The sequence below is a fragment of the Microtus oregoni genome, unplaced genomic scaffold (genome assembly GCF_018167655.1).
Source record: "Microtus oregoni isolate MIOR12 unplaced genomic scaffold, Mior012 000015F_ref0000493, whole genome shotgun sequence".
NCBI lineage: Eukaryota > Metazoa > Chordata > Mammalia > Rodentia > Cricetidae > Microtus > Microtus oregoni.
Window position 1 is genome coordinate 28,996,178 of NW_024543074.1, and position 22,294 is coordinate 29,018,471.

Sequence of the window (22,294 nt, forward strand, 5' to 3'; positions counted from 1 at the left end):
AGTCATTGTGTGTCTGTTTGGGGTGGCACGTGACTGGCGGGAGTTTGGAGGGAGCATCAGTAGGTTCCTTTGTCCAGCATCTGTGGGGTCTGGCATATTGTTCCCAAAACCAGGGGTTGAGAGGTGGGACCAGGCAGGAGCCAATGAGGTGCTGAGCATGGTGTGAAGTCAAGCAGGTGGGGGTGGGGCCTCATGCCATTGACTAGATGGTTGCTAGGCAACTTGGTAAACTGAGGAGCAAACCTGTTTGAAATCTCACTCCTGAGGTGGCTGCACCGGGGGTCAGGGTGAGCTCAGTGGCAGACAGTTGAGTGTGACTGAGAGACTAAGCAGACAGTGACAGCCAAGTCAGCGCTGATGGCTGCACACCGCACTGTTTACGGTCTTCCAGCTGCCGAGGGCAAGGGTGCAAGAACGCTGCCCCACTGCACCCTCTAGACAGAGTCAAGGACACCCGTGAAGGAGTGAATGGAGAAACGCGGTGGCTTCCTGTTGGTCTCTAGAATGCAGCGCTGGGGCAAGGGGCTTGCTCCTTCAGCAGCGGCACTCGGGTGCCTCTCCATCCTCCCACCCCCCTCCTCACACACCTTGTCAAACACCCAGAATGGGAGTCTTTGAAGAGATGCTGTCAATGGGGGCCGTGGTGGGGACCTCAGTCAAAGGGAAAGGGGCTGCCTGTGGAGGATTGGGCAGGAAGGAGAGGAATGCCGCCCCTGCCGGGAGGTGCTGAAAGCCTTGCTTCTTACACCCAAGAAGGCAGCTCCTCCCTTCCCCCAGGATAATTGGAAACAGCCCTTCCTGTGGAGTACAGCTTTGGGGGTTATAGGTACCCCTTTTCCTCTCCCAGTCCCACTTCTCTCCATGATCACCTAAGAAGGGTCAAAATTTACTCCCTGTCTTCCACCTGATCCACAGAAAACAGCCAAGGGTCAGAGAAGCTGTGACAGAGGGATCCTAAGAAAGGGGTTCAGAAGCCTAGGTTGTATTTTCGATTTTTCCTAAACTCCCCGTGTGACCTTGGGCAAGTCACGGGGTACTCTCTGAACCCGGGTAGCTCTGCCCCCTCCCACTTCGCACAGGTAGACCATTAACTTAGCTATATGCTCTATGAAGTGCTTCGCCTTCAAGGTTATCATTACCCTCTCCAGGCCGCTCGGAAGCAGCGGTGTTTTGGGATGGAAGAGGAGCAGGCTGCGGGAGCAAAGGGGGAAGGTTTTTCGGGGCGGATAGGGCAAGAAGCTTTCTAGATGGTAGCGAGGAAGATTCCACCCGCTCGGGCTATCGGAGGGCAGGAAGGCAAGCAGAAACTCATCCAGAGACGGACATTGTGAGAGACAAAGGGGGCGTGAGAGCCCGCGCGGGGCAGCAAGGCGGGGTGGCGGACGGGAGGTGCGCGAGGTGAGGGAGGTGTGGGGGGCGTGGGCCGCGGGATGCGACGCCCGCTCCGACTGAGCTCCAGCTCCGGTTTTTCCCTCCACCATGCTCTCCCCCTCCCCGCCTCTCCTTTAACTCCCCCCTCCTGGGCTCGGGACTGGTTTCCTCCCTTAGCCTGCTGCCCTCAATCCCGGCGAGGCTGGGGCTCCGGCTCGGTGTCCCTTTCCTCGCTGCCTTGCCCGGCACCCCATGCCTCCCCCGCCCGGTCCTCGGCTCCCCATGTCCCCCACGTAGCCCGGCGCACAAATCCCGAGGTGCTGGCGCGTGGGCCGGGGGCGCGTAGGGCGCCTGCAGACGGCCCCTGCAAGGGTTCTTGTGGAGCTGAGCGCTCTGGAGCCCGGGCACAGGCACAGCAGAAAAAAGGGTCCTTGTGGGAGCTGGGGGTGATTAGCCACCCACCAGGGTGACTGGGGCTCCACAGCGTGGTAGCCACCCCTGGGGGGTGAGAGACTTTGGGGGAGTTGGTGCCCCGCCCCCAGGCCTTGGTAGGGTCATGGGGACCCCCCATTTTGGGCCAGGGGGTGTGCAAGTCGGGGCCATACTGCTGCTAGGTTTTGCGGGGCTGGTGTCTGGACTCAGCCTGGAGCCTGTCTACTGGAACTCGGCAAATAAGAGGTGAGTGGCCTGGGACTGGGGAGACTCCAGCTCCCGTGGGTAAGGGATGTGGAAGCCTTGAGACTAAAGGGTTTGGATTCTGAGCTGGGAGGAGGCTGGCAAAAGGGTGCTGTACCACTGAGGTGAGGTGACGGGTTACAAGACAGCAATGATCTTAGGAGCCAGACTGCGTCGCACAGAGCTGGATGTGGGCGGTGATACCGCGTGTCAGGAGTTTGGAGACCTCACAGGGGCAGAGAGAAAAAGTTCACGGGCAGCGAGAGGGCAGTGGAGTGGCTATTTGGATCTGTAGGAGACCTGTGTCATCTGGGTTGAAGGGAGCCTGGTTAATGTCAGCTCTCAGGAGAGAGGTGCTGACTAGGTGCTGCTGAAGCACCGAGGGGAAGGGCAGGGATGCCCAGCTCCCAGGAGCACTCGGTGTTGGAGCTCACCATCCCAACTCGCCTTCCCAGCCAGAGTTAGTAGTGAAGGACTTGTCAGTTGGAGTATATTCCTGTCTCCCTGGTTTGGAGGACTCTTTCTAGGGTGATCCTTGAGCTTCCTCAAGCCCCTCTCCTTTCCCTCTTGCTGCTGGAGTCCTGAGGATACCATTGCCCTCTCCTGTTCTCCTGGCTGCAAACCTCCCATCAGGGACTCTTCCCTGGCATGCTTGCTTTGGGTTGAAAAGAGGCCAAGGGTCAGTCAGGCAGGGCAGACAGGACCTGTGGGAGGTCATCTAAGTGATTTGCCTCCGTGGTGTTTTTCATGACCATCAGCATGAGAGAGTTCTGTTTCTGAAACTTCCCACTTCCCTGGGGAGGCCGCGAGAGGTCTTGGGAGGGAGTGGGCTTCGGAGTTCACCAGGTACTTGGTCTAATCCTAGCTCTGTGGCTTGCCGCTGTGCAGCCTTAGGCACATGACTTAACCTTTCTGAGTTTGTGTCTTCAGTCCTCGCAGCTGTTAGGATTGGAGACGAGGTATTTGGACATATTATGTGCTCATGAAAGGAGAGGTAGGAGCAGTTTTGTTTGTCTCCGTGTTTTGCTTTCTGGCTTCCCTGCCCTGTCCTAATCCTGGTATACCCTCTTCCTCCAATATCTTGGTAGGGGTAATCTCAGGCTCTCCCACCTGTCAGCAACTCCTGGCTGCAGCTTTGAGTAGCAGGTGTAGCTCGAGGGTATAAATTGGGGTATCCTGAGAGGGTTGAGAAAAGGCATTAGGGCGTCTGAGACTCTTTTGGGTGGTGGGTGGGGGCCTGGTCATTTGGGGTCTGGACAGATGCTGGACAACAGTCTCCTGGGACTCAGTTTCTACTGTGGATGTAGGGCAGGGCTTGCAGTGGCGGGCAAGTCGGGGCTGTGCTGGGCCCGTGGGTTCCCTAGCATATTGGCCAAGGATCTGTGCTGGGTTGTGTCAGTCATGGTCACAGAAGTCAACTACTTCAACTCCAAAGCAAGAGAGCACTTTCCTTAGAAAGTTTAAGCCCCAAGGTGGGATCAGGAAGGAGACTGATCTGGGTGGTCGGCCCCTGTACATTTGTTCTCATCAGCCCCATTTTGATCAATGCTAAACTGGCATTTACTTCGTGTCTCGTTAACTGGCTAACTTGGGAAACTGGTCTGGATGCCCCCACGCCCCCCTCAACCTCTATCTTGCCCCTTTTGCCCTGAAATTCAGTGGTGGCCTGAAGGAGAGGGAGGTTCTACCCCCATGGTTGACTGCCATGGAATAGTGAAATCACCTGGGAGGGGTGGGCTGTGTGGTTCCAGAGAGGCCAGCTCCTTGGTAACTGGCATCCCGTTGCCATGGCAACGACACCGGCGATGGAGCGGGAGATGGCAGTGTGCATGTGGTGAGGGCGGGCTGAAGAGTGCATTTGGGCACACCAAGGGGCAGGAGACCTCTGAGCCTGGCCTCCTGCTGCTTCTGATGTGAGCTAGCAGGGCCCTTGGTGCCCGTGCCTACTGAACACAGGACTCAAACAAAGGCGATGGGTGGGAGCTAAGAATTGTTGTCCTGGAGGGTTGGGAGGGAGTGAGGGAAAGCTTTGGGTACCACACCCCTGACATTGCTTCCTTGTCTGCCTTGTCTTCCCTGTAGGTTCCAGGCAGAGGGTGGTTATGTGCTGTACCCTCAGATCGGGGACCGGCTAGATCTACTTTGTCCCCGGGCCCGGCCTCCTGGGCCTCACTCCTCTCCCAGTTATGAGTTCTACAAGCTGTACCTGGTAGGGGGTGCCCAGGGTCGGCGCTGTGAGGCACCCCCTGCCCCAAACCTTCTTCTCACATGTGACCGGCCAGACCTGGACCTCCGTTTCACCATCAAGTTCCAGGAATACAGCCCTAACCTCTGGGGCCACGAGTTCCGATCTCACCACGATTACTACATAATTGGTACTGCCGGGCAGAGGGCAGGGCCAATAGAGAGTCCCGGGATGGAGGGCAAGGAAGGGAGGACCACTGGAATCCACCTCTGTGCATCTAGTAGTGTCCCTCCAGGGCATGGGAAGAGACCCGGCTAGACCTGGAGTGCTGACTTCTTTGCCTGCTCTTGTTCTCAGCCACGTCAGATGGGACCCGGGAAGGCCTGGAGAGCTTGCAGGGAGGTGTGTGTCTCACCCGAGGCATGAAGGTGCTTCTGCGTGTGGGACAAAGTGAGTGGAGCTCGGGGACACCCGCTAGGAGCTGAGGGAGATTTAGGGAGTCCCTGTAAGTCAGCCCCCTCCTTTGTGTCTTCCCTATCTTCAGGTCCCCGAGGAGGAGCTCTACCCCGAAAACCTGTGTCTGAGATGCCCATGGAGAGAGACCGAGGGGCGGCTCACAGCCTGGAGCCCGGGAAGGACAGCCTACCAGGTAGGAACCAGGAGCCAGTCACTGCCTCCTCTGCTCTCAGACCCCCGCTGCCCTGCTGTCACCCCCTTCCGCCCTCCCTCTCCTGTTTTGGGGGCGGCGATACAGGAAAGAGGAGAGAGGATGGGAGGGTGGGAGGGAAGTGGAAGCCAAATGAGGAAAAGACTCAATTAGAACTAATTAGCCAAGTCAGTGCTTCAATCAGTGCTGTCAGAGAAGTGGGGGGGCTACATGGCAGGGAGCTGTAGGCTGGACACCTGGATTTTGATCTGGGCCTGGGGGGAGGGAATGTGGGGTACCTAAAGGGCCTGGGCACTGCTGGGGAAGCCCATGATGGGGACCCCCAGGGCTGGGTGTATCCAAATATCCAGATGGTTCCTTCAGCCCCTACCCCTCTTTCCTCCTTCACCCCTTCCCTGCCAGGTGACCCCAACAGCAATGCAACCTCTCGGGGTGCTGAAGGCCCCCTGCCCCCTCCCAGCATGCCCGCAGTGGCTGGGGCAGCAGGGGGGCTGGCGCTGCTCTTGCTGGGCGTGGCAGGGGCTGGGGGTGCCATGTGTTGGCGGAGACGGCGGGCCAAGCCTTCGGAGAGTCGCCACCCTGGTCCTGGCTCCTTTGGGAGGGGAGGGTCTCTGGGCCTGGGTGGTGGAGGGGGGATGGGACCTCGGGAGGCTGAGCCTGGGGAGCTAGGGATAGCTCTGCGGGGTGGTGGGGCTGCAGATCCCCCCTTCTGCCCCCATTATGAGAAGGTGAGTGGTGACTACGGGCACCCTGTGTACATTGTGCAGGATGGCCCTCCCCAGAGCCCTCCAAACATCTACTACAAGGTATGAGGGTTCCTCCCTCCTGGCTTTCCTCAATCCAGCCCTCCACGGGGTGCTCCTCCAGTTTAATTCATGGTATGAGGGACACCTGCGCCATAACCTTGGCCCCCCTTTGCCCCACCAGCTCCTCGGCTCCTCCTGGCTATCACCCTCTTCAGCAATTTTAGGATCCCGTAAGACTTGACCACACCTCTTCCTGCCCTCCCCCACCCTCGTCTGGCTGTGGGCACCCTCTAGTCTCTGCCTCTTGGGGAAGGGGGCACAGGCTCAGCCTCCTTTAATCACGACACAGGTGTCCTTGTTCCCTCACCCACCCGGAGTAGGGGTGGGACAGTCTGTCTTTTGGTTGGCACCTCTTTCTGCCTCTCACAGTTTCTCCTCTATCTCTTATTCTCTCTCCTGTCTCTAGGTCTGTTTTCCCCCTCTTCCCTAGCACCCTCCTCCTCCCATCTCCTTCACCCTCTTGGCTTCTTGTCCCGTGCCTCTCACGCGTGTCCTGGGTTGGGGCCTCAAAGCGTGCCTCTCACGCGTGTCCTGGGTTGGGGCCTCAAAGCGTCTCTCCCCTCGGCTCTCGGCCCTTCCCAACTTTCCATATCAACTGCTCCCCTCAGTCCGCCCAAAGTGGGGGCCTTTGGGGGGAACATTGTGACTCCGAGCATGGGTACAGGGCCTCTTTCCCTGCCCTTCTGTGTCCTTACTCCAGCCATTTGGGGTGTTTGGGTCACAACTGCTACCATGAGAAGAAGTGTCCTGTTATGTCCAGTGGGGACATTATGGCCTTGATCTGATGCCTGATGGGAAGTGATCAGATCAGATTCTGATCAGATGGGAAGTGACTCGCTCCAGACAAGAAGTGGCCAGGCCTGGACAGAAATGGCCTGGGAGGTGGCAGAAGGAGTAACAGCAGGAACTGGAAGTGCCTTCATCCAGGACAGGAAGTCGCCCTCCTGAAATAGGAAGTGGTCTGGCTGGAATTCCAAGTGGCTTAGTCTGGGGAGATAGTGGGGTGGGGGTGGGGGCATGGAGAGTGGCTGGTTCTTACCCTGTGGAGAAGGGGCAGGAGGGACTTCCTGTTTTAGGAGGAAGCTGGAACTTACCACTGTGAGAGGACAAATGTGGACTGAGAATTTTCTAGGTTCTCAGTGGCACTTCCCAGGATCTCCCTTCCCTTGTGCTCTGTGCGATTTTTAGGACAGCTAAGATGACTGCCAGCTGCTGTGGCAGGCCCAGTTTGTCTTGTTCTCCCCTGACTGTACCCCAGTATAATCTCTGTTGGTCAACAGGACCCCCCCAAGAACCCACATGTTCTCCCCAGTGACCAGATGGCTGTCTTGTTCATGCCTTTCTCCCTTCAAACCCAACACAGCACCTTCTTAGTGACCAAGAGGTGGTCTAGTGACTGGTCTAGCTGATGGCAGTTATTAGCACTGGTTGCTGTTTCCATAGCGACAAGCCTATACCTCTTCCTACTCTTTAGTGCACAATGGGCTGTTGCCTCAGTTTCCTCCCAGCTCAATTTTATTAGATCAAAGCTGCCCTTAGGCACCAAGTTTGCCACCTCAATCACCAACTGAAATGGTTGCTTTGTCCACCAGAGGTCATTTCATCTCTCTGGTGCTGTAGTTCCTAGCTCCTTCCAGGGAACAGGAAGTTGATATTGCCATGGGGGAGGTGGCGGGGTACGGCCGTCACCTCAATAGTTTTACTGTAAAAGGGAAATTTGAACAACAGAAAACAGAAAAAAAAAAAAGAATAAAAAACTTTAAAAGTTGCTGAGAAGGCTGGAGATTGACTGATGGGAATCTGGAAGGCAGCGTGGCTTTTCACGCTTGGGGTCAGCAGAGGGTTGGTCCCATGGAACCAAGGGGCCTGGGGAAAGAAAACACTGGTTGGAGTGAAGTGGGAAGTTATGGAGAGGGAATCATGGTGGCCTCAGAAGGCGGAAGGAGGCAGCCACCTGTAGAGAGGGCCTGCTGGAACACTCAAATAACAGCAAGTGCCAGTACTGTTCACATGGGCTGTGTCGGGGGTGGGCACCAAGCTACCAAGCTAAAGCAAAGCCCTGGGGAGAGGACACAAGTCACCGTTAGCATCACTGTGGTAAAAATGGTCCTGTGAAGGTCTGTTTCCTACCTCCCCTCCCCAAGGTACCTCTGACTTGGGAGTTTTGCTGTTGGGGACTAGTGTGACTGAAGGAATAGGGCTGAAAAGAAAATTGTAGAAAGATCACAGGGACCCAGGCATCAACTGTGGCTGCTTATACACCCAGCCCCAAGCTCTTCTCCCCGAAAAGCCCAGGTGCCCATCCCCCTAGACTCAACCCCATTCTCCAACCACAAAAGCTGCCGTCAGGAGCATCACTGGGGCGAATCAGCGGGGGTCACAACCTCTGCCCTGGCTGCCCTCCCCTGACTTAAGGTTCCCTCCCACTGTCTCCCATCTGCCTGGAGGTCAAGGGGTCCCCCTTCCCCTCTGTTCACAGAGACCCCTACCCATCTCAGCAAGATGCTTGGGTCCTCTGAAGTATAGGTACGAAGGGAGGGGAGTTGAAAATTGGGAGACCAGGTACTGGGCTGGGTGGAATTTCCTCTTGCCTTCTGAGCCCACACTGAAGCTGCCCAAAGTGGGGAGGTTCGAGGGGCTTGGAAGGGCTGGTCCCTGGCCCTTAGTGGGGGTTGGTTGTCTTGGAAACATCCCCTTCTCTACACAATGGGAAGCCCCCCTCAGCCTCCCGCGTGGATGGAGCCGACAGCCCCATCGCTGGCTATCAGCCTCAGGGACTTGGCAACCGTCACTATGGCAACACAGAGCCCAGCAACAGGGCCCACTGAGAAAGGGAGGGGTCCAAGACTGGGGCAGGGCTGTGAGTGTGAGGGGACAAGGGTTCTGAGAGTCCCCTTGACACATCCAGAGGTGCAGGTGGATACAAGAGGGAAGAGAAGTGGAGATAAATAGTCTCTGTGACAAACATCTCACCAAAGCAGCCAAGACATCATAACACGCTGAGAGACAGGAAGACACCTGGGGACAGATGCACAGCTGGGGAGAGAAACAGCACAGACTGCACAGCGCCCTGGGACACACCCCCTCTGAGCACTGGCATCCACAGACCCCCTGCCAACCACCTGACATTCACAACACCTACAGCCTCTCACATGCGCAGTGACTTGCGTGTTGTTTTTTAAGCTATTTGAAAATGCTGGTGACTTCCACATAGAACCACACATGCCATCTGTTGACTTTCTGGATACAAGTCCACAAACACACTCTCAGGGTAACAACCATGACAGGAATAGATGGGCAGGAAGATACTCATTCGTCCATTTGTTCATTCAGTCATCCACATCCTGGCTACTGTGTTCCAGGTGCCACTTCAGCGCCGTGTGCTAAGGCAGAGACCCTGCTTCATGAAGTCACATTTTTTTTTTTGTTATTTAATGCTTTTATGTCCCCCTACATAGTGCTAGTGTCAAACCTAGGGCCTTGGATATACGTGGCAATTACTATACCACTGAGCCACACCCCCATTTTGTGAGCATTTTTGCCTGCATGTGTATATGTGCATCCTGCCTGTGTCCCATGCCTGGGAAGGTCACGAGGGCATCTGATGCCCTATAACTGGAGTCACGGCCAGTTGTTGAGCCTCATGGGGGTGCTGGGAACCAAACCTGAATCCTCTGCAAAAGCAGTAAGTGCTCTCAGCCACTGAGACATCTCTCTAGCCTCCCTTCCGCCTTTATTTGAGATAGCATCTCACTCTGCCCAAGCTGCCTAGAGCTGTCTGTTGTCTGATTTTCAGACAGGGTCTTAGCCGGGTGATGGTGGCACACACCACTAATCCCAGCACTTGAGAGGGAGAGGTAGGTGGGTCTCTGAGTTAAAGGCTAGTCTGGCCTGTGGAGTGAGTTTCAGGACAGCTAGGGCCACACAGAGAAACCCTGTCTTGAAAAACCTTCAAAACAAACAACACCCCCCACCCCACAACACATATACACCAGCAGAGTTTTAATATATCAATCAGGATGGCCTGGAACTCAGAGGTCCACCTGCCTGTGCTTTCTGAATGCCGGGATTAAAGGGGTGCAGCTCCATGCCTGGCCTGTGTTTAGCTTTTGAAGTCTTTCTTTCTTTCTTTTTTTCTTTTTTCCTTTTTTTTTTTTTTTTTTTTTCTGTGTAAACAGGGCTTCTCTGTGTAACAGAACCCTGGCTGCCCTGGAACTCGCTTTGTAAACTAGACTGCCCTCGAGCGCAGAGATCCACCTGCTTCTCTGCCTGGGATTAAAGATGTGTGCCACCACACCCAGACTGAAGTCCACATTTTGATGGGGAACAGCAAATTGCAATTTTATCATGAAAACAGACGTCGAGTCTGAGATGGGAAGAGTTAGAAGCCAGCCTGGACTACAGGGTGGGCGTGGCTATAGGGTGGACGAGGCTATAGGGTGGGCGTGGCTATAGGGTGGGCGTGGCTATAGGATAGGCGAGGCTATAGGATAGACGAGGCTACAGGGTGGGCGAGGTTACGGGGTGGGCGTGGCTATAGAGTGGCAAACAAAACAAGATCAAACCATCAAAACCCAGAGTAACAGTGTAAACCTTTCAGATTTGGGGGTCCCTGTGAGACAGCCGGGAACTGCAATGGGAAAGGCCCACCAGGCAGAGAGAAGAACAGGCCCAAAGGAAGAGAAAAATTTGATGTGTTTGATAATAGTAAGGACATCTTCCTTATTTTTGTTCCAGGTAGTTCCTGTCTCTCCCTAGCCTCAGCCCAAGGGGCAGAAAGTCACTTCAAAAAGCTAGTCTAGTCATGAGTGGTGGCACACACACCTTTACTCTGAGCACTCAGGAGGCAGAGGCAGGTGGATCTCTGAGTTTGAGGCCAGCCTGGTCTACAGAGTGAGGTCCAGGACAGCCAGGGCTACACAGAGAAACCCTGTCTCAAACAAACAGAAAGGAAAGCAGAGCAGCTGACTAGCTTGTTCCTCCATCTCCTCCCCTTTTGTTTTTTGTTTTGTTTTGTTTTTTTTTTTTTTTTTTGGATTTTTCAAGACAGGGTTTCTCCGTAGCTTTTGGTTCCTGTCCTGGAACTAGCTCTGTAGACCAGGCTGGCCTCGAACTCACAGAGATCCACCTGCCTCTGCCTCCCGAGTGCTGGGATTAAAGGCGTGCGCCACCACCGCCCGGCCATCTCCTCCCCTTTGTTTCCTGTGTGTGTTCAAATCCTGGGAGGACAGGGTGATGCTTGGAGTTTTTGGGAGCCCATGACACAAAATCCTGAGCAGGAAGCTGAGTGTGGTGGCAAGAGTTTATAATCCCAGCACTTGGAAGGTGGAGGAGGCTTGTGAGCTGGAGGCAGTGTGCCCTATGAAGTGAAACCCTATCTCAAATAAGTAACAAAACAAAATAAAAACGAAACGAAAAAAGCCATGCCTAGAGTGGGCATGCAGAGCAGAATTAAAAGAAGCAAGTAGGCTAGGGACCTCGATGTTAAAGTTGCCTTTCCCAATAGCATAAGATCAAGGGCATCCTGGGGGCTGAGCTGCCAAGATACAGGCTTTGCCATTCTTTGCAGCTTAAGGGATACAACTTCCACCCATTTGGGGCATGGCTTGCTTTGGAGAATACAGAGATGGGGTGAGGAGTTGCAATAGAAATTTCTCTTTAAAAATGTGTGGGTGGGTGGGGGAAGCATGCATGCCATGATGTGTGTGTGTGGTGGGGAGCATGCATACCATGGTGTGTGTGTGGAGGGCAGAGACCAAACTGCGGGAGCTGGTTCTTTCCTCCTGTCATGTGGGTCCCCAGAATGGGGCTCCAGGCTTTGCAGCAGGTGCCTTTACCCTGGTGAGCCAGCTCACCAGTCTGCAATACAAATTCTGGTGGAGAATGTTTGATGTTACAAGTGAGATTTAAGTTAGAATGAAGAAGGAGTGGGGATTTCCTAAAGGGAAAGTGGGCACTTACAGACATGGGGCTCCCCCTTCCCAGAGAGCGGTTCAATGTCAGTGGGCAGGCTGGAAAAGGGGCTGCAGGGTGGTTTAGAGGTAGGGTGTTGGCTTGCCTGGGTCTAGAGCGGGTAGGTTAGGGGCTAGCAAGAAGACACTGTGGGTGCCAAGGGTCATGCATGGCAGGGCAGGTGAGGTGTGGAGGGAGTTCGAGGCCACCAGGTTCCAGGTACCTGTGGTTCTCATGAGGGAACCGAAGCAGTTCATTTTCTGGTTCTCCCTCTTCCCTGTCACCGTCAGGAACTCAGCTCCCCCAATGGCACTGACTGGTGGGGTGGGGGCCCCCACGAGCAGCCTCGGGGGCAGCAGCTGGTGAGCCGGGAGGAATCTGTGTGCTCAGCAAACAGCAGCCTGAGTGCCCAAGGGCTGCCTCCTCCCTCATCAATCAGCCTTGGCCAAATGTCCCTGCATTCCCACCACCCCAAGGGGACTGGGGCTGGGCCAGGGTCCCCAGGGGAGTGAGAAGGGGATGGGTGTGGGGAGCTGGGGTGGGGCTTAAGGTTTCCACCCATTGGCCTGTGTTCTCTTCTCTTTGGAAGCCCTCAGTTCTTCAGGTCTTGGAAAGACTATTGCCTGGCCCCTGCCACTGTGGGGGCATCAGCTACAAATCACCTGTGGGGGGCTGCTGGTGGAGAAAAGGGGAGAGGGATGAGCTGGGGTTATAGAGGAACCCGCTCTAGTTCTCACGGGACTAGCCCAGGGATGGTCAGCAGGGAGGTTGCTGGCACAGAGACCCTGTCTCCCAGACTGGCCTCTTTCCTGATGGATGCTCTGGTCATCCAGTGGAGACTCCGACCCCCTGAACATCTGTCTTCCCACCTTCTCAGCACCCAAACCTCATGCCCTGCTTCCTACTAAGATCTAGAGGTATAGCACCCCACTTCACCCCAAATTTGCTATTACCCACTGGGGACTGTGACTTGTAGATCTTAGCCTCTGGCTCCCTCTCCCCCTCAGCCCTTACTCCCCTCAGGGACCCAGGCGTCCTGCCCACTCCCTTCACCATAGCAACCATTCTTCTTGGAGTTGCTTAAGACTTTAATATTATTTCATTAAGTCAGTAAGTTCAGGGAAGGTTGGGAGTACAAAGGGACAAGGAGTGGGCCAAAACGGACCAAGGTAGGGGGGAAGACAGGAAGAGGCCCCTCTTCTCCGTGGAGATGGCTCTGAGAAATCAAATATTGACAGTGAGAGAGCAGGCCTTATTAAATCTGGGGCAGGGGTGTGTGTGGGTTGCTGTGGGAATGGCCGGATGCCTGGGTTCTGAGGTTGATGCAGGTTCTGGGAGGAGAGAAGCCAATAGTTGGAAGGATGCACTCAGGATAAGGGACTCTAAGGTACAAATGGTCAGTCCCTATCCTGGATGTGCTTGGGCTTGCCACTCTGTCTCAGCTGTCCCCCAGAGCCCCTAGGGACAAGTCCCCATCACAGCTGTGGCTGCCCCTTCATCCTTCCCTCTACCTCCACCTCTGTTGATGAGCTTCGGCAGCGTTTAATCGGATTGAGCAGTAATTAGCAAAGCAAGATGTTTGATTACCTCTTTAGCATAATGTGGGGGGCTGGGATCCCTAGGCACAGCCACAGTTGAGAGTGGAGTCAGAAGAGAAAAGGGGTCTATGCAAAGTTCCTTTCCCTGAGGGATTTGTGAACCTGCCCTTGAGGCTCCCCACCCTAAGCCTCCCCACAAATTCCCAGTCCTTTGGGACTTTTCCCTTGGGATTCTGGTCAGCCACATCACCTCTCTCTGCCATCTGGTTGGAAGATTACCTATGTGTTCTAGCTCAGCCCCGTGTTCCTTCAGCCCCTACTTCAGCAACAGGAGTCTGGGCTGGGCCGGAAGACCACACGAATCAGAGCCCAGACAGAAACCCATCTTCAGGATAATTGTGGTAGCCAGATGTGGTGGCACACCCCTGTAATTCTAGCACCCAGAAGGCAGATGCAGGACTAAATGTTTGGGAGTTTGAGGCCAGCTTGAGCGAATGGCGAAGGCGGTGGTGTGTGTAACGGAGGAATTGTCAATTATGGAATGATGGTGGGTCGGGTCAGGATGTGGATAAATACATTGGCCTTCAGGAGCACGAGGGATTGCCACTTCCGGCAGGACTAGACTGGCAAAATGAGACCTGTCAGGTGTGAAAATGGGGGGAACTGGGGTGCCAGCTTCTCTTCCCATCCAGCAAAGAAAATGTCATCAATTTAGCTCCTCATGGAAATGCAATCAGCGGGCCCGCTGCTGGCTTTGTCTTAATTAGGCACTATTGATGGAAGCAGGGAGGGCGCCTCCCTATTCCCATGATTCTGCTTCCTCGCGGCATTTCCCACGTCTCCCTAAAGCGTCTCGCGACCCCGGGCACAGCTGTTTTTTTTTTGTTGTTGTTGTTTTTTTTTTACGTCTTCCAGCCACCAGGACGCATGGCGCCCCCTAGCACCCGCTCAGGTCTGCCCCTCCAGCGCTCTCCAGACGGCGCCGGGACGCAGCCTTTGTTCCTATGGAGAGAAAAGCTCCTCCCCGGCTGGGTCACCTTCCCCGGGGAGTCCCGCCTCTTGTTCGCCCCCCAAACCAGCCACGCTTTTAAAAGCCAATCCTCAGATTCAAAAAAATTCCAGTTCCAGCCTTCACCCGTTTCCCCCGCCCCGTGCCTCCCAGCAACCCTAGACCCCAATCCGGGCTAAGAAGCGGGAGCAGCAGGAGGGCAGGGGTGCTCCAGCCCCGGTTTTTCCCCTGGACCCAGCTGCAGCCCTGGCTGCCTGGAAATCCTGGAGAGCTTTCTAGAAGGCGAACGAGCCTCACAGGCGAGACCCCGAGCGCCACCTGCTGGACCCGTGCAGGCCGGAGCCCATACACCTGGGGCCAGGGTCTGGCGTTTGGGTCCCCCGTCTTTTCCACGTCCTGCGAGACGGTTTCACATTGTTTTCAGTCCCAGCCCTTCCAGCTTAGTCTTCAAATCCAGCCCGGAGCCGTACCCCGCACCTTCGGCCCCCAGATTTAGTAGCTGTCGAAACCCTAGGCACCCTTGCCCTATAGTCTCAGGTCCACGCGGGAAAGACTCTCGTGGGGTGGGGCCGCAGAGCAGTGCGCCTGCGCAGTGCCCGCAGGTTCCGCAGACCCACCACTTACTTTCCCTGCCCCGGGTTGCCATGGCGACGCGTGCAAGCAGGCGCGGGCTCGGGAGGGCCACGCGGGGCAGCTTCTTGGTTGGTGTGACCCAACCGTCGGTCTTGGGAGGAAAGGGTCGGCCTTGTGAGGTGTGTGTCGGGGCAGAGGGAAGGAAAGAATGCTGGGGAGAAGGGGCAGCTGTAGGGCAGGAGCAGCAGCTGTGGAGAAAGCAGGAACTGGGACAGAGAGGGACATCTGGTGGGGCAAGAGGAAGAGGAGCAGTTAGGGGTACAGTCAAGATGGGGCAGTTGTGTGAGGGAGATACTGCCAACTGGTGACCAGTTTGGGGAGCGGGCGGGCCCTGAAGTATTTTTTAGCAACCCCAGGGAGTCCCGGACTGGGACAGTTCTTCCTCATGCCTGTAGTGTGGGCCCCACTATGATGTCTCCCGAGGCTCCAGTTTGAGGCTCTGCAGAGCTAGACGTTTCCCCTGAGGCTGATGAAGGAAGCCGCATTCTTGTAGTTGGTTTTATTGATTTGTTGGCCTAACGGAACGGTTTTCCTTGGAGCAAAGTACAAATGCTTCAAGTTTGAAATTCATAACCCATGATCAATGCCTGTGGCAGCCTGTGGGAATGAGGAGGGGAAGCCACAGGTGGCTGCCAGGCCCTCGCTGAAGGAAGAGGGAGTGCCCAGGATGCTAAAGTGTGTTCCTGGGGATTCTGGGTCCTGCCAGGGTTGCTCCCCCCACCCTTTTATTTGAGCACCGACAGGGTCTTTCTCGTGTCCTCAATTCCTAGTCACCATTGAACAATCTGAAATTCATTATTTGGGTGGCTTTTGCTCTGTCTTGGTCCCAGACTGTTCTCAAGGACTTTTGGAATCTAGTGACCCTGCTGTTCTGTACTTGGTGTAGACTCAACTGACGGGGCTTAAGAATTCACAGCACACACAAAACAGGATCCCCACCCCTTAGGAGTTAAAAACTAAAGTCTTGTGCAAATGTTGTTCTTTGTTTCAGGCTGTGGAGATTTTAGTGTGGGTAGGAGGAGCACTTTTCTATTTAAATAGGGAGGAAAGGAGGTACCCAGGAAGGTCGTCTGGGTTTGAGTCAGTGCCTCGACCCAGTGACAAGGACGATGGGTGGGAACTGTGGGGTCCCTATTCCCACTTCATGGGCCTTCTCTTATTCAGGATCCTGTAAGGTGGTGTGGCTGAAGGTTTGGGTGAACATACCTCAGCTTTGTTCCTGATGATTGAACACTTCCCATACTCCTCATTAGCGGGGTGTTTGTTATCTTAAAAAAAAAGATTTATTTTAGTTTACATGCATACATTTGTATGCAAACATGCGTGTGGGTACCGGGGATTGAACTCAGATCATCAGTCTTGTTGGCAAGCACTTTTTCTTACTGAACCATCTGACCTGTCCCAGGCTTTGATTTTTAATCTGATTCTTTGGAGAAATTTGGGTTATCCCAGGGAAAAAAAGCAAGGACTCCATGGTCCCGCTCCCTTTTTAAATTCAGTGCTTGAAGTCTAACCCTGGCTTTGCACATTTTAGGCAAGCACTTTACCGTAACCCACAGCTTCGAGGTTCTGTTGGGTATAGGCCCTGAGTGCATAGCAGGGTGTCGGTGTCCCCAGAAAAGATGATCACCTTGGGTGTCTCACTCGGTCTCTGAATCCAAAAGTGACTCTTTGTCTATTGGGAGGCTGGATTAGGGTGGATCTGGGGGTGGACTTGTGGCACCCATGTACCTGCAGGTATTGCCTTCAAGATGTCTAGCAAAACTGAGAAGAAGCGAAAAGTGGGTGGCCGGGGAGGTGCCAGGGCAGGCCGAGCTGGCCGAACTGTTCAATCTGCTGTGCCCACGGGAGCTGCTGAGGCTGCCCTGCTCTCTACTGCCCCGGAGCCAGAGCCCGAGTCCACCATGGAGGAGTCTGGTGAGTACTTGCTGTAGCAGAAGATACTTAGAAATGCAGGCCAGGGAAGACTGGAGAGGCTTCTCGAAGAGACAAGGTCTCTCTGTGTAGCTCTGGGTAGTGTCAAACTAGCTATGTAGACCAGGCAGGCCTGGAGCTCAAAAGAGATCTTCCCGTCTTTGCCTTACACATCCTGGCATTAAAGGTGAGCACCACCATGCCCAACTCAGGAGTGTCTTGGGGCTGGGGAGCAGGACCAAGAAGCAGGCTAATGTGACATTGTATCTTAAGACTTCAGCAGAACCTTTGCCCTACTCATTTCTGTTTATTCTTTTCTTTTTATATGTGCACGCGTCTCCTTCCTGGCCAGCCTCCTATTTATTCTGTCTTAAATTTCCCATCAGCGTACCAGGAGTTCACCAGCCAATGCTTTCTCTCCTCTTCCTCATTTCAAGTGTTCTGGCTGTTCCCACCCCACTGTAGAGGGTTTGATCTCTTCCTTTTTCCTATTTTCACCCTGGGTGGCAAAACAAATAGTGTTTTTCTTCCATTAAGCCCATCACCATGGAGACCCAGCCTGCTTTGCCACCCTTTGAATCCTAAGCCCGGCTGACGCCTTACACCATCTGTTGAAAGCTCCTGTGTTTTCTTCCTCATCTTGGCAGAGACTTGGTGGATTGTGGAGGTTCAGGTTCAGGGTGACAGGAAAAGAAGCCTACATGGAGGGAACAAAGAGTTTAAATAGGCTGCCTCTCATGGATTTGCTCCTGGAGCCAGCGTGGTTGGAGGGCTTGGGGGGCTTGGTTGCCGCCAATCGTCTTCCCTTTAGATCTCTGTCCAACGGACATGAGACAGCAAGCCAGGTGTAACCCTCACCTTTCGAATGGGGTTCGCTGATATTGTTAGTATCCTGTAAGAAAAGAGAATCTTCGGCTTTTTTTTTTACATTTATTTATTTAATAATGATGATGATTATTTTATTATATGTATGAGGGTCTTGCTTGCATGTTTGTCCGAGCACATCACATGTGTGTCTTGTGCCTGAGGAGGCCAGGACATCGGATCTCTGGAACTCGAATACAGACTGTGAGCCCCCATGTGGCTGCTGAAACCAAACCTAAGTTCTCTGGAAGAGCAGCCAATGCTCTTAACTCCTTGAGTAATCGCTCCAGCCCCTCTTTATTACACTACTTATTCTGTATTTAGTGTGTTGTGTGTGTGTGCCTGCTCATGTCACGGTGAATATGTAGAGGCCAGAGGACAGCTTGTGGGCCTTGATTCTTCCCTTCTGCAACATGGGTTCTAGGGATCAAACTCAAGTCCTCACGTTTGGTGCCAAGCACCCTTATCTGCTGATCCGTTTCCCCACCCCCCTTCCTCCAGTGTTAAGGGTCTAGTCCAAGGCCTCATACATGTCAGGCAAGTGCTCTACCACTGAGCTATATTGCCAGCTAGTATCCTCTGTACTGGAAATAGACTTGGGGCTGTGGGCATGCTAGCCCCGTCCCCCCCACTCACACACACTGAGGTGGGGGTTTTCCCAGCAGGGCTTTGAACTCTTTATCTTTATTTTTCAGTCTCCCAGATTCTGGGACTATAGACCCGAGCCACCATTCCTAGATCCTTACTAGTATTAATATTGGTGGTTAAGAGATTGAGCGCGGATCTAGGGGAAAGGCCCATGAAACCCCTCTAGGCTCTAGCATTACAGACAGTGCAGCAATATCGTCTCTGATGGGTCATGTGCTCAGTTAAAAGCAGTTTAAATTTGGCTGGCTCCACGAAGCCTGCTACCAGGGGAGCCAGGGGAGGCAGCAGGGAAGGTGTGGTTTGGAGAAAATCTGAGAAACAAAGGGGAAATACTTCAAAATGGATGCACCAGCCTCCAGACACCACAGAAAACTTCTCTCTTTTTTAAAAAACTTTTTTCCTTTCTTTTTAATGTTTGTTTTGAAACAGGGTCTCTATATGTAGTCCTGCCTGTCCTGGAGCTTGCTGTGTAGACCAGGCTGGTCTTGAAGGAACAAGAGATCCACCTGCTGGGATTAAAGACATACACTGTCGTACCTGGCTCTTAAAAGCTTTTACCCGTTAAAAAATTATTTATTTTTTTTAGAGGCTTTTAATTGTGAGTGTGTGAGTGTGTGTGTGTTTGTGCACATGAGTACGGTGTCAGAGGAAGCCAGAGAGAGTGCCTTACTCTCTGGAGTCAGAGGCATAGGTAATTGTAAGCCATTTTATGTGCGTGCTGGGAACTTGGGTCCTCGTCAAGAGCAGTTTATTTTCTTAACCCCTGAGACATTTCTTTAGATTCCCTTACTTTAAAAAAAATGACATCTCTTTACATATGTGTGTTGTATGTGTGTATTTGTGTATGTGTGTGCATACATGGGTGTGGAGGCCAGAGGTCGACAACATTGGGTGTCATGCTCAGTCACTCTCTTCTTCTGCTTCTTATTAATATTTCAGACAAGATCTCTCAGTGAACCTGTGGCTTGCTGGTTGGCTAGACTGGCCTTCTAGCAAGCCCTAGGGATGCTTTCATCTCTGCTTCCCCAACAATGGAATTCTAAGGGTGCACACCCAGCTGTTTACATGGGTGCTGGAGATCCAAGCACAGGTTTGCACAGAAAACTCTTCCCTGACCGAATCCTCTCCAGCTCCCTGACAGCCTTTTTATATTGTGGTGGGGGCAGGGCTGGAGAGATGGTTCAGAGATTGCGGGCTTGTACTGATCTTGCAGAGGACCTGGGTTCAGTTCCTTGTACTAAGTCAGGTGACTCCCAACTGCCTGTAACTCTGGCTCCAGGGCATCAGCTCTCTTCTGGACTGTAAGGATACATTCTTAGGCACATGTGCAAACACACACACACACACACATACACATACACACACACACAATCTTAAAAATGAATTTCCTGGCTAGAAAGATGGGTCAGCAGTTAAGAGCACTGACTGCTCTTCCAGAAGACCTGGGTTTGATTCCCAGCACCCACATGGTTGCTCACAACTGTAACTCCAGTTCCAGGGGATCTGATGACTTCTCTCTTCCATAGCCACCAGGTACACATGTAGTACACAGACATACATTCCGGCAAGACACCCACACACATAAAATAACAATAAATAAATAAAATTTAGAAATTAAGTTCTCTTCTTTATGGTACTGGGAGTTGAACCGTGGGCGTGGGCACACATTCTACCTTTGAGCCACACCCTGAACCCTCATGTCCTTTTCTTAGGTTTCCGTCAGTTACCAGTAATAGGAAAATTCTAGTCAGGTTTATAGTTGCTTTTCTGTATGTCTGAAAATCTCTAACGAGGAACAGGGAAGATGGCTAGGAGGTTAAAGGCAGTTGCCTCCAAGCCTGGTGACCCGAGTTCACCTTTGGGACACATGGCAGAAGGCAAGAAGCGACTTCCTACAAGCTGTCCCCTGACTGTCATGCACACTGTGGCACCCTTGTACCTGCCCCCACCCCTACGCAAATAAATAATCTATTTTTAAAAAACCCCTCAAATCTGTAACTTGCCAATTCCCAACCCTATAAAGTCTGGCATCTAAACTTACTTGGTGGTGAAACCTAACCTAGACTGACTCAAAGGTATTTATGATCTGTTCAAGCCACTTAGTTTACATAGTCAGATATTTTACTACAGAAATACAGTAATAAAAGTTTGGTTGTTAAATATTGTTCTGGAACTCTCTGGAATGGCAGTCAGGGATTCCATACCAACCATGTTGCATTACTTTTGTAGGCCATCTTGGCCTTCAACCTTCTGTGTAGCCAAAGTTGACCTTCAAGTTCTGATCCCCCTGCCTCCACCTTCTGAGTATTGGGGTTATAGAAATGCGTCAACTGAAGATTAAACCCAGGGGTTCATACATGCTACTACGCAGGCACTCTGCCAACTTAGCTGCATCCCCTAGCCCCTATGTTACATACTATTTTACACTTTTAAATCTTTTTTGTTTTATTTTTGGAAACAGAGTTTCTCTGTGTAACAGCCCTGGCTGTCCTGGAACTCACTTTGTAGACCAGGCTGGCCTTGAGCTCATAGAGATCCATCTGCCTCTGCCTCTCAAGTGCTGGGATTAAAGGTGTGTGCTGCTACCACACCCAGCAGCACTATGATTGTTGTTGTTGTTGTTGTTATTTATTTGTATGGATGTGTGTGTGTCGTGGCACCTGTGTACAGAGCCGTTCTCTCCTCCTTCAGTGTGGGCTTCTGGGATTGGACTTGGGCTTTAGACTCAGTGGGCAAGTGCGTTTAGCTACTGGGTTGTCTTGCCTGCACCAGCATTTTTTTTGTTTTTTTTAAGATATTTATTTTATTTTCATTGGCTTATGTGTATATGTGTGTGCATCTGTGTATGGGTATTGTTCATGTGTGTACATATGCCTGAGGAGACCAGAGGCATAGAAAGTTACAGGCAGCTGTGAGCCATCTAACATGTGTGCTGGACATCAAACACCGCAAGAGAAGTATGTGCTCATATATATATATATATATATATATATATATATATATATATATGTAGGCAGGGTTTCATTATGTAGTCCTGGCTGGTTTGGAACTCACTGTGTGGACCGGCTGGCCTTGAACCCACAGAGACTTACCTGTCTGTCCCTGCCTCCCGAGTGCTAGTGTGCATGTTTTTAAGATGATAGTGTGAGGCTCAGGCTGGCCCTGAGCTGCTGCTCCTACCTCCGCTCTCTCTCCGCTGGGAATATGTAACTATGGGCACCACCATTCCTGGGTTTCATACAACAATTTTAAAATCAAACATGTTAATAGAGCACAATCCAAAGATACACTCATTTGATACTTACATGCCGAGGATCGATGCCAGGAAAATATTAAGGTCTTTGTTTTCCATAATTAAACCATTATGTTTTTACAAGAACAGAAAACTTCGTGTGTATAGTAAAAATCCTGCAATTCCTAATATACAATATTCTCCAATCTGAGCTGAGGTGTCTCACGCAGTGTTTGTTGGCAACGTGTTGGCGGTACGTGCAGCATGGTGTGTGTATGTGTGTTTAGGATCAAGGCTGCAGTGAACCTGCAGGATGCAGCATGGGCAGTGGGTTCATTGTGTGTTTGATTTTCTAAGTTTTCAAGAGAAAACTTATTATATTTCATTTTTATTTATTTGTTCTCTGTGTGTGCATGTGGTGTGCACGTGCCACAGTGCGGGAGTGAGGGCAGAGGGCAAGTTGTTGAGCCAGTTCTCTCCTTCCACCATGTGGAGCCCAGAGACGAAACTCAGAGCATGGTGGTGACGTGGACCTGTCCCCGCCAAGCCCTCTTGCTGACCGTTAAATTAATTTTGATCAGAAACCTCTTCCTGTTGCCCCATCTTCTGTTATGCAATCCCACGTGGGGTTGCAACCCACGGTCAAGAGCCTGGACCCTAAAGCATACAACCCACTGGTTTTTGACATATTTAAAAGCTGTACAACCAACCATCAGTATTGTCCAATTTTAGAACAGTTCAGCCTCCTGAAAGAAAGCCACTTAAGCACCTTGACAAATTGGTGCCAGGAGACTCCTGAA

At 52.6% G+C, this 22,294-nt stretch overlaps 2 protein-coding genes across 4 annotated transcripts in view; both read left to right on the forward strand.

Moving 5' to 3' along the window:
* The first annotated feature begins 1,160 nt into the window (after positions 1 to 1,160).
* Efnb3 (ephrin B3) lies at positions 1,161 to 7,470 on the forward strand. Of its 3 annotated transcripts, XM_041665921.1 has the most exons (6): positions 1,161 to 2,049; positions 4,129 to 4,421; positions 4,589 to 4,681; positions 4,776 to 4,880; positions 6,111 to 6,201; positions 6,240 to 7,470. In XM_041665921.1, the coding sequence occupies exons 1-6, from the start codon at positions 1,928 to 1,930 to the stop codon at positions 6,487 to 6,489; spliced, it is 954 nt and encodes a 317-aa protein (XP_041521855.1). In that variant the 5' UTR covers positions 1,161 to 1,927; the 3' UTR covers positions 6,490 to 7,470. The 3 variants fall into 3 exon arrangements, with proteins under 3 accessions (XP_041521855.1, XP_041521854.1, XP_041521852.1); XM_041665920.1 differs by having other exon boundaries at positions 6,111 to 7,470; XM_041665918.1 differs by lacking the exon at positions 6,240 to 7,470 and having other exon boundaries at positions 5,301 to 6,225.
* A 7,413-nt stretch (positions 7,471 to 14,883) lies between these two features.
* Dnah2 (dynein axonemal heavy chain 2) overlaps positions 14,884 to 22,294 on the forward strand; it is a 122,200-nt gene continuing 114,789 nt past the window's right edge. The window contains exons 1-2 of the mRNA XM_041663942.1: positions 14,884 to 14,955; positions 16,574 to 16,753. Coding sequence (XP_041519876.1) covers positions 16,588 to 16,753 — 166 coding nt within the window. The 5' untranslated portion in view covers positions 14,884 to 14,955; positions 16,574 to 16,587. The remainder of the gene's footprint in view (positions 14,956 to 16,573; positions 16,754 to 22,294) is intronic.

Excerpts from the sequence above, each read along its gene's own strand:
- Efnb3 (XM_041665918.1), top strand. The coding sequence starts at position 1,928 with ATGGGGACCCCCCATTTTGGGCCAGGGGGTGTGCAAGTCGGGGCCATA. Across the intron at positions 2,050-4,128 it reads TGGAACTCGGCAAATAAGAG|GTTCCAGGCAGAGGGTGGTT; the intron begins GTGAGTGGCCTG and ends TCTTCCCTGTAG. Across the intron at positions 4,422-4,588 it reads CCACGATTACTACATAATTG|CCACGTCAGATGGGACCCGG; the intron begins GTACTGCCGGGC and ends TCTTGTTCTCAG.